At 37.1% G+C, this 19,119-nt stretch overlaps 1 protein-coding gene across 1 annotated transcript in view; it reads left to right on the top strand.

Moving 5' to 3' along the window:
* Positions 1 to 2,342: 2,342 nt before the first annotated feature.
* Positions 2,343 to 19,119, top strand: part of LOC113054447 (serine/threonine-protein kinase DCLK1-like) — a 50,390-nt gene continuing 33,613 nt past the window's right edge. The window contains exons 1-4 of the mRNA XM_026220021.1: positions 2,343 to 2,479; positions 3,489 to 3,862; positions 4,412 to 4,755; positions 16,579 to 16,678. Of these exons, the coding sequence (XP_026075806.1) occupies positions 3,505 to 3,862; positions 4,412 to 4,755; positions 16,579 to 16,678 (802 nt within the window). The 5' untranslated portion in view covers positions 2,343 to 2,479; positions 3,489 to 3,504. The remainder of the gene's footprint in view (positions 2,480 to 3,488; positions 3,863 to 4,411; positions 4,756 to 16,578; positions 16,679 to 19,119) is intronic.

The following is a 19,119-nucleotide window of genomic DNA, read 5'->3' as shown; positions in this document are numbered from 1 at the left end:
TGTAAACCAATGTAAAGGCCCATTCAAAAAATCCTTTCTCTGCGTCTTTATCGTTTGTCACTCCAACTGAAGATGGGAGAAACTGATCTCAGAAATGATGAGTTGTCCCAACTGCAAGCAGAAGTCTAGCAAGACAGAGCGATCAAGTAAGTCCAATAATCTTAAAGCGATGGCTTGACTCCTGTCATGAATAGTAGCCATTGGAGTTGCAAGTTGGTTAGACTTATTATTTAGCAAATTTGTGAATTGTTTTAATGGAGATGTTACAGGACTTCTGTGTCAGACCTGAGGAGCACACTGGTGGATTTGGAGAAAATCACAGTGTAGATGGAAAATGTCTGTAAATGATCGAATGGAAGAAACATCGACCTACCAACATTTGACTAATAATTTGGTTAGAAAAAGCACAAATTCATACATTAATTAAAAGCCATATCTCAATCTCTGTTCAGAGAACGAGTGGAAGACAAGATATTAGACATAGCTGGAACTGAAGGAGCAGCTGGAGAAACAAATAAATATAATTTGAGAGAGACTTGAGACTCGAGACCCTCCGTGGTGATCCCACAGCTCTCTTTAAAACAAGATGACACACATATACACTTGTTTTTCCTTTCTTTTTTGTTGTTGCTATAGTATTGTATATCATAATATAAACACAGCCTTTATATTTAGGAAATGATGGTGTTTTTAGGCCTCCTCTATAGTGTGCTGCTACAATTAGTCTGTAATGGTATAAAGAAACACTTGGGGGCACCTGCTAGAAAAACAACAGGACAATTCAGTTTCATCAATAGTCCAACATTATGGACATAGTACATATCTAAGGTTTCACATACTTCAGTCATGGGTTTTTCTGCTGACTCTGTCTACATCATCTTTGATGGTTCCTCTTCAGATCAGTCCGGATCAAATGAATGATCAAGGGTCTTGTGCTGATACATAATGAAATATGAGGCAGACAAAGCACAGGCTGTTTTTATACTTTGGAGGGAATGAGCAATGCTGTTATTTTGATGTATTGTGTACACACTGCACCACTGTGAGTTTTGTCTTATACTCTTTAGCTCGACTGGCTTCTATTCACTCATGATGAAATATCAGGTGTAAGCATTTCAGCTACACACACACACACACACACAACTTAATAAAATTTTAATTTAAAACTTAATATAAATGATATATAATTAAATCAATTAATTATATGAAATGTTTACATTCCCTGCATAAAAAAATATTTATTTAAAATAATTATTCATTCTATAAATCTAAATATCACAGAAATGCACAGTATGTGCCATTCAAAAACTTTATTTTTTTTTTTTAAATATTCAATAATATTCAAAATATACCTCACGCCCTCTGTCTGTGCAACATAGAAGTGACTCTTTAATTTATGAATCAGTTCATGTATACACATTTACTTTTAGCGGCTATTGCTGCATGGTGCAATTGTTTCTCATTACAGCCTGGCAAAGCTGAATATGGGTTTCTGCCAAAGACAAGATTAAAATCAATCTGCTGAGACAGCATGAAAATAAAGTTAATTAGAGAGAAGTAATCTGTAAATGAGGGACGAGAAGCAAGAAAGACTTGGGTGAGCCATGCCACAGGGATGGGATGATAATTAAAATATTTTAAGAGAGAAAATGTTTGGGGTCACTCATGACCCCAAGCAAATATTCTTAATGTTATCCTTATCATATAATCATACAGTTCACAAGAACATTCTTTGTACCTTGTCTTAAAGGAATAATTGACTCTAAAATGAAAATTGTACTCCCATCCAAAATGTAGATGAGTTTCTTTATCTGTACAGATTTGAAGAAATTCAGCATTACATCACTTACGGTGTATGGATCCTCTGCAGTGAATATGTGCTATCAGAATGAGAGTCAAATTTAAGCCACTTAGAACTTCAGCTATATTCATTTAATTTTTTAAAAAAGTTAAAAAAAAAAAAAAAAAAAAAAAACTTGACTCAGCAAGTCAAGGTTACCACGATGTGTTTTGTATACTAATTATGTAGGCTAGTTTTGGAATAGGCTGCACTTAATTATATTTAAGAAACTAATTGATGTCGTTAATGTTCTTTTATGATCAAAGAGAGTTTGAACATGTATACAGACAAATGTTCGCTCTGAGTCGTGAGGGAACTTCGAGAAAGACTTTGTGGAGCAGCCTCACCGTAGAGGACCGGGGCGGTGTGTGTGTGTGTGTGTGTGTGTGTGTGTGGAGAAAGGGAGGGATGGTTGTGGCGGGGCTGAATGTAAAATCACTGCAAGACACGGAGGGAGGGAGGGAGGGAGGGAGAGAGAGAGAGAGAGAGAGAGAGAGAGAGAGCAGCTGCCGACCGACAACCAGCCTCCTCTGCGGGACAACAAAGGAGGTGCCAGGCTCACATCACGACTCCAGTCAGCACAACTCAACATCTGAATCGTGCCTGAGAAGAAATCTTGAATATTCACTCAATCTTAAGGTAAGTAAAAATAGATTTTTTCTTTTCTGTATGTGGAATAAAGTAAACCGAGCGCTCGCAAATATTGGGACCTGTCTTTGAATTTTGTTTTGCTCATTTTAAGTCATTTTAATAGTTCGGCTTATCAGTTATGTAATAATGGTCAGCGACGTGACGTTAATTTTTATCTGGTTCAAGATATTCAACTGGAACAAGTTTTCATTTTAAGGATCAAAGTAATTTGTTGGGAAATATGTAGTAAATGGGCATAATCTATTATTATTTATTGCTTTTAAAATATAAGTATTTGTCTCAGTGTCACTCAGTTTATGTGTGTATGTTTATGTTTTTAAATATTCACATATTTTGAGCTTTTATGAAAAGACTGCTGTTCCGGTCGAAAAAACCCTTTTGGTATTAGCTACTAACAATGAATTTGTTTCAATTTGTATTTTTTTTTTAAACATACTTTTTACTTTACAGTAAAACCCACTTCAAGAGTTTTTAACTTTAAATAGTGGTAAAAATTATATAAATATTTTTCATACATGTAAAGCGATATGAATACAATAAACTCATGGCATTTAACATACAGATTTTTAATTGATACTAAAATTAAAAAATTACTTTTGGTCAATGTATTAATGTATGCTACACCATTATAGGCTTTTGAGCACATTTTCAAATGTCACATTAGTGTTTGCCATGTAAAAGTGACACTGTCAACAACAGGCTGACAGGCGCATGATTTAATTAGGTCTAAGAAACATATAAGCTTTTATTATAGGTTATTTTCAGACCAGACATTTATTGACACCCATGTCAAAGGGTTAAAACCTGTAAAACCTTCGTTCATCGTCAGAACACAATTTAAGATATTTTGGATGAAAACTGGGAGGCTTGTGACTGTCCCATTGACTGCTAAGAAAACTACACTGTCAAGGTCCAGAAAAGTATGAAAGACATCTTCATAATATGAAAGACCATTTCATAACTTTTCTTTTCCATATGTACATTTTTTACGCTTTAGAATTTGAGTGGACAACATGGAGGAACACTTTGATGAGAGAGATAAAGTGCAACGCAGCAGCCGAAGTGCAGGGCGGGCGAACGGGCTTCTCAGTCCCACTCACAGCGCCCACTGCAGCCTGTACCGGACACGCACCTTGAAAGCTCTGAGCTCGGAGAAGAAGGCAAAGAAAGTGCGATTTTACCGCAATGGTGACAGGTACTTCAATGGCATAGTGTATGCCATTTCATCGGACCGAATAAGAACCTTTGACGCTTTACTGGTCGACCTCACCCGAACCCTCTCTGATAACGTCAACCTGCCCCAAGGGGTCCGAATCATCTACACAATCGATGGCTCTAAAAAAATCACCAGTGTAGATCAGCTGATGGAAGGTAATATGATTTCTAAAGTTGCCTTTTGGGGAGGAGTTAAGTAGCCACGCCCATTTGAAGCTGCCCCGCCCACTTTGAGCTGGCTTTGTGCTACAGTAAAAATCTAGAAATTGGGGCTAAAATGTGTAGGTTATATGGGCACAAGTTTATGTTTTTGTGTTTCCATGTTTTGTGGTTCAGTTGCACTGCATTTTTCTATGTAGTCTACACATGCTAGCTAAACGGACATAATTTGACCTCACAGCTTTTTCAGCATCTTGCGCAGGTACATTGAGTTTTTATGCTGCAAAATTTTAAAGCAGTTTAGCTTCTCAAAAGCTTCTCTTTGGATTCTCAAAATCAGAGCAGTACTGTAGATGTGATGGCAAGGATACAAAATTAGGGCACTCAATGACAAGCACTTAAGTCTGCATGGCTTTACCATAAATCAATGCATTTTAACAGAGATGACAGCTCAATCGACAGTGCCTCAGGTCTTTTGCCTAAAAATTTAACTCATGCTCTCTTTTTATGATGTATCATGTGATTATGTTCTTTCAATTCTTTTAGGTGAGAGTTATGTGTGTGGCTCCACCGAAGCCTTTAAAAAGCTTGACTACTCTAATAACGTCAACCCTAACTGGTCTGTGAATGTGAGGGCCTTGGGCTCCAGCAAGTGTCCCACGTCTCTAGCCAGCTCGAAATCAGAGCCGCAGTCCAAAGAGGGCAAAGACTTCATCAGACCCAAACTGGTCACCGTCATCCGCAGTGGGGTGAAGCCACGGAAGGCAGTTCGCATCCTACTCAACAAGAAGACAGCCCACTCCTTTGAGCAAGTTCTGACTGACATTACAGATGCTATAAAGCTCGATTCTGGTGTTGTCAAGAGGATCTACACCCTTGAGGGAAAGCAAGTAAGATTGCTCGTTTATTAATGGAAATCTTGATGTTGCTGCAGTATTTTAGTTTCAGAGTCTGAAAAGTGAATCTGTTTTGTGTTGTTTAATTCGTGTGATTTTACCTCAGACAACTAATGAATTTCATAAAAGTTGTTGTTATGCAAGCTCACCCTCTGAACAGGCATGGAAAACTTGAAAGCATACTGAAATTGCACATTGGGAGTCCCAGATAATTGTCTGGTAGTGAAATAGAAATGTTAGAAATTATTCATTCATCAACAGCTGAGTTCCCTCTTCCCTTGTTACTGTAATCAGTTGACTCAAATACTGTATAGACTTAAAAGTGTTTTGAATTGTTCTTCTCTTGTAGAAACTCAAAAAACATCCAAGAAATAGGGAGCTCAACATCCAAACAATTTGGCTCTTGTTTTTTATCCTCCAAAATGAATTCATCCCACAAGCCTTGAATTATAAATAATTAAGCCTCATTATTTCAAATGCTACAGCAGAAATCTCCCCCTAACCTGTAGCCAGATTAATGGCAGATCTAGTCTAGTTTATGAATGGAAATCTGTGTCTTTGCCCACGCACACTCAACATGAGAGAACATGTGGCTCAGAGGATACAGAAATAACTCAAGCTTCTGCTCTCATTTAAATTCCTCCCACCTTTTTATGCTGCTCGGAAACATCTGTGCTGCCCCACACATGCAGAATGACAGAAGGGCACACACATGCATGAAATGCTTAGATGTTCTAAATATTTGATCATACACATTGTAAATAACCTCCACATCTTTCTGTACAGTGCAATTCAAAGGTTCACTTGTGAAAGCCCCCCCCCCCCCCACAATTTTATAAGTTTTAAGTGAAAAGTTTAAATTAAAAATTATATTTAATTATATTTGTTTTATATTTGTATTTGATCCCCCCCCCCTTTTGCAGTAAAAAAGGCAGCACTCAAGCTACAACTTTTTTTAAACTTTTTTTCTCAGATTTGAGAATGATCCAAAGAACATGTGCTTTAATGGAATTGTTGTTTTTGTTACAAAGTCATATGGCTAATGTTGCAAATTTGCTTATTTGATTAGTAACTTAAAAATAGTGTAGAATTTGTGATAATTCGAATTCATTTTACGTCATCCTTTTTTTATTTATATTTTTTTAAATCCTAAAATACTATTATACTTTTTATTAATATCTTTAAACAATTTTTTAAATACTTTTTATACTTTTTTCACTTTAAGTTAGTTTAATACATAAACTAGCAACTAGACATTTTAATTTCAGTAAAAGTTTGTTCTATTGCAAGTGACAACATTTTTTTTATTTTGGGGGGTTTTAGTTAACTGTAATAACCCTGTTTTAAATCCCAAAATTTTCATTGTGGACTTTTGAATGTCACTGTACATACTTGTCTTTCAGTGTGTCTCTATTCAGCTAGGTAAAATTTGCAAATAAGTAGTCGCCATTTGGCTGAAATTCATTGAACTCTAATCAATATGCGCACAGATTTTTTACTTCTCTCCATTCATCTCTGTGCTGGTGGCTCTGCCAGTGTTTCAGATCTTCAGACTTAGTCTTTTCCATGTGAAAATCCCTCTAAATCACCTTGAATGTTGAGAACTGGAGCACTTTATATCATGTGCTGTCATGCATAAGACTTACTGCCTTTTAGAGTAGCTGTATTAAGCAACATATATGTATTTTGAATGAAATGTAAGTCATACATCATACTCCCACTGTGTGGGTCTGATATCAGAGATTACACAGTAAGGCATAAAAGCCCTGTTCACCATCCAGATAAAGTAAGAGCATTATGGGGAGCGCTAATTTTAGAACAGGGATCGATTGGGCCTGAGGGAGCTGTCTAATGAACAAGCCTGGCCAGACACATTTACAGCACACAATTTTGTCCTGATACAATTATAAACAAAAGCAACAGAAACCAGGAAGGAGAGACACAGAAAGAAAAAAAAGGAGATAATGGAAGAATCTATGTGGGTTAGTTCAGGTGCATAATTAACAAAGCAATAAAAGTACATCTTCCTGTTTATTGTCCAGTTTGAATGCAGGATCCAGGTGTGGAAGCAGCTTATACCAATATTATTGTTGTGGTGCTTTTTTGAGGTATTACAAAAATAAATCTGACTGTGCAGGTGATTAATGGGATTTCTTAAGCAATTGTTAGTTAAGTTCGGTGTTATTGAGTCATGAGGTAACTCATTATCTTTTACATAACATGATCTTCTTTTTGTATTATTTCATTACAGCCATTTTTGACTAGGCTTGTATTGTTTTTGCAAAGTGCAAAAAAAATACATAAGAAAGTCCATGTAAATTCAATTTTATCTGCTGAGTAGGAGTTTAGGCAGAGCTTAGACCTCATATAATTCAATAGACCAAAAGTTTTCGCATTTTTCTGCTGCTTTAATGTGTGTAAATGAACCTGTCTGTGCCTTATGAAAGAAAAATATGGATTTCTCCTTTTAGTCAGTGAATAAAATTACAGTTTATCTCCTGCCTTGGTTGAGTCTAATGTAAAATTTGATTCAAACAGAGACTGCTTATTGCATTTTGCACACTGTATGGCATACTTCAGAAAAAGCAGAGTGCAGAGTCTGTCTGTTAGAGAAAGAGCTAATTATAAATGCAAGCACTATGGAGACTGATTGCAATCTGATTAGTCACATGGGAGTATGAACGTGATTTGCCCAGGTGTGAATCTATGTGTTTCTTTCAGCTACAGATCCTGTCAGTTACTTGTGTGTCATATGGCTTGGAAGAGATGTGTTCCTTTTGTTTATGTGAGGCTGATTTCATATCAGATCAAATGCCAGTTTTGGTGCAAAAAACTGTGTATTACCCCCTCCGAACCATACGGTTCTTGTAGAGTTTGGAAGTATCAAAATAGACATAAGGCGACAACAGGCCTTGATGTCTTCAGCGATGGAATAACAACGGAACCAGCATCTGCCTCTAGCTCTGCTGTCTGTAGCACCTGTCGTGATTGTAATAATAGATTTCAGATGCTATAGAATGCATGTGGCCAATGTCTGTGGAAATGTGAATGAACTGAAAAGCTCATGTTTATGAGAGAGATCTGGGTTTTTGGGTCTTTGCGTCACGACACCTTTCTGATAACCTGTATAATGAGGTCAGAGACAGTATATCAAGCTCTTATTCCATCGTCCTACGAATCGTGAGACTTTTTTCTGGAATATTACTGTAGGGTGTGAAATGGATTGTGTAAGGTTTTATGGTGTAAAAAGGCTTGTGATACATGTACTAGACTAGAACAAAACATACTACAGCTCTGTAAAGATGGGGTACTTATGAGTTATCATGTGACAGCCATGTTTGCTAGCCAGATTTGTGACAGCACCATATAGAGATTTGAGACTTGGCCACTAGTTTATCGATTGATTCAGGTGCTCCGCATATAGATAATTCAGAGTTAGAAAAGTTTTCTGTGCCATATCTGCTTCAGTTCCCCTCAGATGGCCAGTGACCTGGATCCAGTCCCCGTGTGATCTCCAATAATTTCCGGTACTACTGAGTGCAGGCTCAAATTTTTGCTTGTATTGCAATGCTGCTGAAGGACATCCCTGACAGATGGGAACAAAGAGAGCATGCAGCTGAAATTCATAATTTAACCTGTCAGAACTGTCTTAAAACCCTTTTAACGTCATCTGCAACCATGCACAGACCCTCCAAATGTCCCTGGCTTGGAGCTTTCTGTCTGTCTCTGACTTTCTGACACATTTTTAATATGCAGTGTACTATGAACTAGCACAGTTGTGGTTGTCTTTCCACACAAAGGACAGGACTTTGGACATGAGCTAAATTTATCCATGCCTGTTGCTCCCTCGTGATCTCTCCTTCCAAAGACACTGACCCCCCCCAAACAGTTTCTATGACGATGTGATCCAGTTGCTTGGTAACGGCCTGAGCCTTTGTGACATCACTGTGGGCAGTAGTGTGTGGGGAGTTTAGTCTGAGGGAGAGGTAGACGTATGATAAGTGGTTTAGGCTGCGGACATGGTTCTCTTGTTCTTATCCGTTAAGCCCATATTTACACACACAAACACACACTTACACAAAAGATTAAAGCTACGCAAACACGGCCGTCTAATAGTTAACACATAACAGACATACACACACACACACATACACATATAAATAACCAGACAGACGCGTCTTGCATACTGCAACTGATTTTTTAATGACCTCTGACCTATGCTGTGGGCCGAGACAGTGACATAGCAGGCGTGTAATCAGCAGTCACTCATGTGTTTGCTCTTCCTGAAGTTTGTGGTATGGACATAACTGATTTTCTGCACCATGGCATATGCACACCCTACTTAATTAGCTATGTCTTTCAGTCTCTAACAGCCTTCCATTGTCTGAAGGGCCGTTTACCCCCTCTTGAGCTCTCCTCACCTCTCATTCCCCTCCTGTCCAATGAAATGGCCAGATATTCTGCCTTTGGCATATGGTCTTGCTCTCCCCAGATATTGTAGTCAGCAGAATTTCTTTGTTTCCTGATGAGTTAAATCCATATTAAAATCCAAATCAGGATTAACAACTTAAACTAAGACTGGAGCTTATTCTGGGTTTCTGTAATGTTCTTATGTATTGCATTTAGTGAAAAATAAGGAGGCACATTGCACCTATTTTGTACATGGTGCTAAAAGTGCTGCAATAGCACTGTGCTGTATTAAATTAGGGGAATTTGTAAATACAACACCACTATACATGATTGTTTGTTTTCTTTTGTTTTGTTTTACTCTAAATGACTGTTTTTTGTACTCTAGATTAAAGTTTTGTATACTCTAGAAAAGATGTTTTTTGTTTCTTTTGTTTTACTTTAGATTAGTTTTTTTCTAGATTAATGTTTTATTTGACTCTAGATGATGGTTATGTTTTTTTGTGTTTAATTTGTTTTAGATGACAGTTTTGTTTTTTGTTTTAATTTGACTCTAGAGGACTGTGTTTTGTTATTGGTTTTTTTACTCTAGCCTACATGATTGTTTTGTTTGTGTCTTATGTTTTTAAACTCACTCTGTTTGAATTGCCCCTTAGTGTGCTGAGTATTAGAAGGCCATTTAATGCACAGGCACTGCAGACATAAGCACAATGGTCAAACACATCCGTATAGCCCGTTTACATAGAAATAGAAACCCAGACCAGTGGAATGCAGAAAACATGTTCTATGTGAATTGCCGTCAAGTACGCCAGTGGTAGTCTGGTGCATTGTCTGCTAATCTTGCACTCTCAAGATTGAGAATTGTGCCAAGCAGATTGATTTCAACACAAATTGCATGAACATGTTTGTGTGGCCTGATTTGCATAATTCAGTTCATGAACTGGGCTCTACAACAACACAGACAGCATTTGCAAATAAACAGCAGTGAAAATCCCTCAAAAAATTGCAGTTGTTCCTTTGGTTTGTATTTTAGCTCTTCCATCCTGATTTATTCTGAGTAAGGTGTAGCTATCAGACAGCAGGTATCTGGAGATCAGGTTTTAGTTAGTCTGCTGCTTTTGCTGAGTCACTCCTACCAGGTGTGTGCGTGTATGAAAGAATGTGTGTGTGTATGAGTGTGAACTTTTGTGTCGACAGCTTGTGTTTGGGCATAAAAGCCCGGTGTGTGTGTTCACAGCAAATGAGCTTTCCATGCAAATCATTTTAATATGTGCATGCTGCCAAAACAACACACAGTGAAAGCAAAGAAATTAGGGGCATTTATATCTGTCTTGTTAACTAAAGCACCACAACTTTACTTTTAAACTGTTCTAAGTGACTTTTGTTTTCGTTTTCATTTAGTTGGTTCGTTTTTAGTTTGTCTGTTTCAGTTTATTTTTTATTTTTTTTATTTAGTTGTGTATCTTTGTTTCTCCTTTCATTTCCTTTAAAGGGCTAGTTTATCCAAAAATGAAAATTAGCCCATAAATTACTAACCCTGAAGTCATCTTAGGTGTATATGACTTTCTTCTTTCTGACGAATTCAGCTGGAGTTATTTAAAAAAATGGTCTTCGATCTTTCAAGCTGTTTGATGCCACTCAGTGGGTGTTGCACTGCATCGGTCCTTGAGAAGTTTAATAAAAATCTCATCCATTAAAAAAAAGTGTCTCACATCATGGCTCCGGGGGATGAACATAGGCCTTCTGTAGTGAAACAATGCATTTTTGTAAGAAAAATATCCATATTCAAAACTTAATAATCACTTGAATCTAGCTTGCGCTCACACTAAGCAGTTCCGGGGTAAATACGTATGAGGTGAGCTTTGCGCATGTGCTGCTCAGAAGTGACGCATGCGGAAACGTAGCGGAGAGTTCAAAACAAAACAACAGTCACTAATTAGAAGTACAAAACAAAGATTTGTTAAAAAAACAATAAAATAAAGATTGTCTGAGGATTTCAATATAAGCCAAGAGGAGCCTGGTTGTCCTTGTGTTGGTTTTCACAAAATTTACAGTATATGTGCAACATTGACCTCATACGTCATTCACCTCAACTGATTCTGTTTTACAACCGTGATTATTACGTTTTTAATATGGATTTTTTTTTTTTTTTTTACAAAAACGCATCGATTCAATACAGAAGGCATTTGTTCACCCCCCGGAGCCATGTGAGACACTTTTTTTTAATGGACGTGCATTTTATTAAACTTCTCATGAACTGATACAGTGCAACACCCGCTGAATGGCATCAAACAGCTTGAAAGATCAAAGACAATTTAAAAAAATAAGTCTGACTGGATTCGTATGAATGAAAAAAGTAATATTTACCTAGGATGACTTTAAGGTGAGTAATTCATGGGCTAATTTTAATTTTTGGGTAAACTAACCCTTTAAGTGTTGCACATTGCATAAATGTTGCTGCTTTGAATGTTCTCGGATGACTTTTAAAAAGGATTTCTTTGAGAAACACTCTTAATTAATTAATCCATCATCATCATCATACCCTTTTCTTTTAATGTGTGTTGTAATAAAGTCCACATTGAACTTTCTAATAAAAGCAGCATCTAGTGAGACATATCCTCAAAGAGAGAGCAAGTCGAAATGGAGAGAACAGTCTGATCATCTGAAGCTACATCTTTTACTAGAGTCTTTTCTTCAGGGATATGATTTTATCGCTCACCGCAGTTCTGTTATAATAAAGTTATTCCTAATCTCCACCCACTTCTGGCATAGAATCCGTCTTATGTAATTGAGGTCTTATGTTACTGCTCTTGTAGTCTTCTCGGCATTTAGCAGGCCTGATTTAGGAGATCAAGATGGCAGCTAATTCATCTGAAGAAGCTCCACATTATAGCAGACACTGACATTATTAGAGCACAGTTCCCTTGACTCCTGGTGCTCTTAAAGGAACAGTGCAATAAAATATGAAAATCCTGTCAGTATTTTCTACATATTGTTATGTTGTTATTGTTATGGATCCGTTTGTCCTTCACTACATATTTTCATTATGTGGAAAAAGTGCAACTTCCTGCCTATATCATCTGCCTTTTGTGTTCATCAGGTGAAAGAAATTCCTGAACCTAAAAGATATTGTTCAAACATGAATGTACCCCACTATTTCATCAGATTCAAATTTGACATTTTGAAATGCCAGGGTGTGAAAGTTTATCTTGTGTCTTATCTTATCCGAATGCAAAACAAGCTAAAGACAGCAGTTATTTTGAACAATTTGTGCGGAGGCTTGAGGAACACTCAGATGGAGGTGGGCAATAATTCAATCTGTTTTGATGAGACATGAGCCTCCCACGATCATAATGCTGTCATACCGCCTGATTTTGTTAGGCCTTATTTTCTTCCCTCACTCCCTCTATGCACATTTACACACACATACACCCACATGAACATGCACATATGGGTGTAGGATGGCTGTATGTAATATTGATGTCCTACATTTCTACCCCTACATACTCCCTGCTGTGTTTTACACATGCACACATGTGTGGGATGAGGATGAGTGTGAAAGCATCACTTTGGTATTGATGCAGGACATGACCTCAGCTTTGTCATGCCAATGTATTTCTCTCTGCACCTCTTGACAGGGACAGCTATTCTAGGTCCCATTACCTGATACTAACTGGATTAACCACAAGCCTGGCTACTGAAGATTTGCAGTATGACCCTGAATAAGTGCACTGAGAAAGGAAGAAGGCCCTTTTGCCTTTGTTTTTTGTTTGTTGTGTCTAAAGTTGTACTTTTGGGGCACTTGTTATTTCTCTCCACATTGGAGATACATAGTTTATTTCTCTCTCTTGTCAGTGAACACATGGCATAAACATCTTGTTGGTGTATGCTCATTGGCTATGAGAAAAATGTCTCTGTTGCAGTGCTAGACTCTCAGCACCAAGGACAGCGCCACTCACTCTGACTATCTGTCAGATGCTGCAGAGTTTCAATTATTATTTTTTTTTTTACATGTTTAGTGCTTTCTACTTTTCCCGGTTTAGTTTTCATGTTTAATAGTTTCTGCTTTCCCTTGTTTAATATGCAGATCTAACTATCAGTAATCTATTTGTAGGTTCCCTGATAAGTAAAAACCCTGGCTCTGTTTGTTTGATCAGCCTGACTCAGAAACAGTGGCTCAACCAATAGCATGAGTTTGGGGTGGGGCTTCCTGTTTGTCCAACCAATGACTGTTTGGTGCTTCTCTCACAAACCTGTTATTCTGGACCAGTGTTGTTTGTTTTATTATTTAATATTATTTATACTATTGTAGTATTTATTTGTATTTTCAATTTACATGTTAGCTCTGATTTTAATTTCAGTATTCATTTCTCGTTTTAATTTAACAAATTTTTTTTGCAATTTAGGCATTATATAACATAATAAAGCCTTTCCACATTTAGTAAATTAGACAATAGTAAATGCAGTAATTTCATGTTAAGTTCAAGATTAGAGAGATTACCAAGATTTGTGGATGTTATTGTAAATAAAAGTGCAATGAATTTTAAATGTACACGTTATATTGTTGGGTGACATAGGTGGATTTTTTCTTTCTTTTTTTTTTTTGACACAATAGAGTCTGAGATCAGAGACAGAGGTGCAGAGTTGCTATCCATTCAACCCAACTTTTCTGTCAGTTGTCAGAAACAAACACATTCCTCCTGAACCAGGACAAATGCTGTACTTATCCTCATTGAGAACAGAGGGGCATTTTTTTTTTACCATTAAGAGGTTCTCTGCATTTGTTCTAGGTTATTACACACATAAAAGTTTGTTTTTGTCACAGAGATGTTAACACATTTGCTCAGACCATGAGATGCTCTTTATGTTGTACCCTAGGCTCATATCATGCATGTTAAAACAAAAATGTCTGGTCTGGGATCAGCTTTCCCATTTTCTCAAGTAAAAATAATTTTATGTGAAATGGAAATGCTGATTTCACATCAGCCTCAGTTAGAGTTAAATAAATAATTTTTTGTCCTTCGTGTTGTCCTCTTTTTTTGTGCTTTTTTTGATGACGACAGTTTACCTGTGCAGCTATATTTAACTCCACTGGCCTCTCTTTCTGTTCACATCCTCCAGTAGTTACAAACATTCTGTACAGAGTTCTGTTCCTCTATGAAATTCTCCTGAAAGTGGGAAATAAAAATAGCATATCACAGTTTTTTTCTTTTTTTTTCTTGCTGAATTGCCAGAGCTGTGGGTGAGAAAACAAGATGGAGCACCTGTACTGCAGCAAAATGCTGCCTTGAAGAGAGATTCATTTGTTTTAACGTAATGCAGTGATACAGTTAATTTGTATCGAGACCTTTTAGTCCTCCAGGCTTCAAAATATTTGCCTGCCCAAATGCATTTATTTGTGTGCTCACATTTGAAAAGAAGCTGGTGTCCCATCCTCAGAATTTGTGCTCTGCGTTTATCCCATTGAAGTGCGCGCGCACACACAGCAGTGAGTAGTGAACCAATGAACACACACACAACTGCCCCTACTTACATTTTAAATGTTAAAATTCCAGTTTACTGCCACTCTTTTTTCTTTATGTTTTGGCTAAGTGCATGTAAACAGCGACACCTAGTGGTTTCATAAATCATCGCCCTCTATCATTTAAGTAAATATTCAGTTAATTCTATTAATATGGTCTTATCAGTGGAAGGAAATTGATATGGATATGAATCTAACCCTCACGTATTCGTGGTGAATAATAAACATTTAATGATTTTAATTGCTCTACAAATGAACCATGTCAGCTGAAGAGAAAAGACAAATACGTCATGCGCGGCCACAGATTTTCCTCTAGATGGCGCAATTGTAGCATTGCAAAGCGGGAATTACTATCTAATCACCTCTGTGGTTTCTGTGCCAATCTAAACTATGTATAATAACTACTAATATAATTATTAACTCTGTTCTTTCATGGAAAATAGAAGAAGATAAAATTTTGGACTTTTTTTTCAAGTAAAAATATTTAATGTGTTGTCCTTGTCCTTTAAGCATCTCCTTCTATTCACTGAACATTGAACTTCTTTATGTATTTATGCAAGTGGCATAATCAGCGCTTTGCCATGCATTGGTCTCATCTTCATCAAAGCTGCCGTTCAGAAATAATCCAAGTTATAAGCATTTAATCTTTGGATAGCTCTGCAGTTTATTGTGCCAGCTTGATCACTTTGTCTGTTCCACTTATAGAGACAGAGAACTTCTGATCACAGTCTTGCATAACCAAACTTGTTTTTATATTTCTTCGCAACATCAAAGCTACTCTTTTGCTCAGGGAGACAGCTATCTCCGTCAGTCTGAGTTTGACGCTTTGCTGCTTCCATCGCTCCTACTTTCTGATTCTCTCTTGCCTCTTTTTGTGCATCACCCTTCATCCTAGTGGTCTTTTCTGCACTGCACCCTTATGTGGAACTGTTTTTCTGATGTTTTTTAACTGCTGCTTGGTGAGAAACATCAGAAATATTCTCATCTTTAAGACTGGTGCTCCTGCTGTTTTGGGTGCAATTAGCTCTCAAAACAAACCCTATTTATCCTCCTCTTCTTCTTTCTCTTGTTGCTTAGTACATCACTTGTTGTAGACTGTGTCATGCCAGTTATTAAATGTTGTTTGTACCTGAAAATACCATGAGTTGATGCTAATACCAAAAAATCAGAGTTATCATTTGTGAAAACATCCTATAGGTTTACATTGAAAGTGGGATCTGAGCCATATTTAGGGATCAGCGTATATTGTATTGTGGGCTTTTTTGATGTTCAAACAGCCAGAACATTCCTGCATCCACCTAGCAATGCCCAAGTAACCACCAGAACAGCAACTAAATAACAACAAGTTAAAGCATTTAGAACACTCTAGCAACTTCCTAGAAATGTTCTAAAAATGCAGAACCCTTGGGCAACTAAAGCAAACCTAGCAATAAGGCAAAACAACCAGAACACTTTAGCAACTGATTTTAGTCTGATTATATACAGTATGCATTAGTTCACTTGTTGTCCCCTTGATTCATTGTTTGAAATAATCAAACTGTAAAAAGATTGTCATTGCAGCATCCCCAAAGATGGCCACTGGGCTGATGGGAAATGATGCTTGGCTGGAAAATCTAACTTCTTCTTGATTAGGAGCAATCAACAATAACATGGCTGATGGTTACTCATCTTAAAAAGACATTAGAGATGGGCTCAGTAAAGCCTTCAAAGCCTTCTGGGTGGTGATCACGATCTAACCATCTCATTGGTTTTTTGAAGAAGAGAGGCTGGATCTGTAATTTGAGCTCTTTGATCATTAGGTTTTCTATCCTAGAGCCATTATTAAAGAGACATTCAGATGCTCTAATGGATTTAATGCTGCTAATGACTTTCTCTCTTTCCAATCGCAGGTCATATGCCTTCAAGATTTCTTTGGAGAGGAGGACATCTTCATCGCATGTGGCCCGGAGAAGTTCCGTTACCAGGATGACTTCATGTTGGATGAAAGCGGTAAAGAGCCTTTCAGTAGTTGCCTTTGTATTCATCTGATTGAAAAAACACTACTTGTCATGATTTAATCAGCAGAAGATCCATGTGGATGGCAACTTCCACCTACCCAGAAATGTTTTCTTTGTCCCGTCTTGAATGAATAACATCTGGTTACAAATGAATTCATAAGAAGCTTATGAATGGGTCCATTAAAGTTTCATCCCACAAATGTGGAATATAAAATAAAGGCTCATTCCCCCTTAACGCCTACACCAGCCACTTCTCTAATGGGTTTCCGGCTTCGCCACTTGTCCTAGATGGACAGACCTCTTCTCCTCCTCTGGCCTCTCCTTGTCTTTTCTCTCCATGTTGTTCCTGTTGTGTTGTGGTTGTCAGGAAATGAGAATCTGTATGTTTCTGTGTCTGGTTTCCTTTCATTAATATTGTGGACAGACAAAGGCTGTTCGTTTTTTGGCTTCTCTGTGCAGATGTGAGCTCAGTGAAGAGCAGGTGCCCCAGTTTTATAAAGTGCATGCGGAAGAGCTCTTTAACAAAAGAGACTTCTCTCTATTGTCAAAATATCTATCTATCTATCTATCTATCTATCTATCTATCTATCTATCTATCTATCTATCTATCTATCTATCTATCTATCTATCTATCTATCTATCTATTACTTTGCTTTGCAGCCTGAAATGAAGGACACAGTTTTTGTTTAATCCAACTGTATTAATTCAGTGCAATTTATAACATCCAAGTTAAAGATATAACGGCCACTTTAAGTCTAGCTCTGGCTCTCTCTCTCTCTCTCTCTCTCTCTCTGTCTCTATCTCTATCTGTCTATCTGACAGATTTAATGGCTGTAACCAAGTTACAGCTTCACTGTACAGAACAAATGTATTGAATGTCGAATGGCTGATCACATTGAATTAGAATGAGTGCAGTCAATCATGAGTAGAGGTTTAATTACACAGGCACTAGTAGAGAAACACGTGCCACTCTAATGAGTTCTGATCAGAGCCGAGAGGAACATATGAAGCATGCTGATGGCGAGATGGATGGAGCCAAAATGGCAGCCTTTGACGACAATGATTTCCCTGGAGGATGCATATTTAATATGAGCAGAATGGTAGCACATGACAGCACACTGGCAGTGATATATCATGTTAATTTTTATTTGATATATAATACTCGCAAGTTATGAAATTGTTGTTGATGAAGATTATGTAAGGCTGTTATTAACAACTGTTAAAAAGCACATTTCTTAAACTAGGCTGTGTCATATAAAAGAAATTGATTTTTTTAGTACTGGAGAGTAAAGTGCTGGAACTTTCGTTCTATATGTAACTATATGGTGTCCTGCCCTTCAAGAAATCCTGCCTTAATAGACTGTGACATTTACTGTCAAACCTGGTGTCACAGTCTTATTGCTCTCTCAATGCATTATGTACACAGGGTTATTGCAGCAAAAAAAAAAAAAAAAGGGATATACAAACAAAGAGCATGCGAGAAAATGAGCAGCACTTAATCTGCAGAGAATCTAATTTAATCTTCAGTCTCTGATCTCGGTTTAGGGTTAAGGCCTTTTCCTCACTTGTAGCGTTGCCATCTTTTTTTATCACACTTGCATAAATGAGCTTCAACAAGCAGACTATTTTTAAAGGAGGATTCATTTAGCGCTTCATTTAAAGGATTGTCTTTAGGCAGAGTTTGAATTTAAAGGACATTTAAAGAGGATTTGAGATGGCAATCGAACTAGACAGTTATTTGGAAGTGTGATATACTGTATGAAAAGCTGCTGAAATAATGAAAGTTAAGCAGTCAGCTATTGATTTACCATTTACTACTGATGTAAAATTGTCAAATTCATTAATGGAGCACAATATGTTTGACATAACCATGTTTACAGTTTTTCTCAGTCGCTTTGGTACATTTCTCGAATCATCCTTGAGGTTTGCAAAACAGTAAGTGCATTTAACAAATAGCAAAACACCATGGATCACCATGGACATTTACACATTACTGAATGTTTCACTTTTACTAGGTCTGGCCAAAAAAAAAAAACTTTATAATGTCATTGTGCTATAGAAAATGATAAAGATCTATGGGCACAAAGATAAAAATAAGTCAGAATTTTTAACTCTTGTGTTGTCCTCTGTCTATACAGTATAAGCTTTCCAACTGAAGATTCATGAAATGAACCTTTGAGCTATTTCAGAGAAATGGTTTATCATTGGTTTATCATCTAAATTCTCTTCATTAGTAAATATTCACTTGCACAGTTCATGCCAAAAAGTCTAATAATAATGTGTAAAAAATAAAATAAAAAGTGTGCTTGACCGTTTATGACAACTAGCTTAACCATTTTGCATTTAATGACTTAAACGATGAACTAAAGACTAGATGTTTTGAGGGGTAAGACTATTGCACAGAAAAGTATATAATAAATTTTGAGCAACATG

This window comes from Carassius auratus, chromosome 35 (genome assembly GCF_003368295.1).
Source record: "Carassius auratus strain Wakin chromosome 35, ASM336829v1, whole genome shotgun sequence".
In the NCBI taxonomy this organism is placed as follows: Eukaryota; Metazoa; Chordata; class Actinopteri; order Cypriniformes; family Cyprinidae; genus Carassius; species Carassius auratus.
The sequence above is the reverse complement of the archived record's forward strand: the minus strand, read 5'-3'. Positions and strand labels throughout refer to the sequence as shown.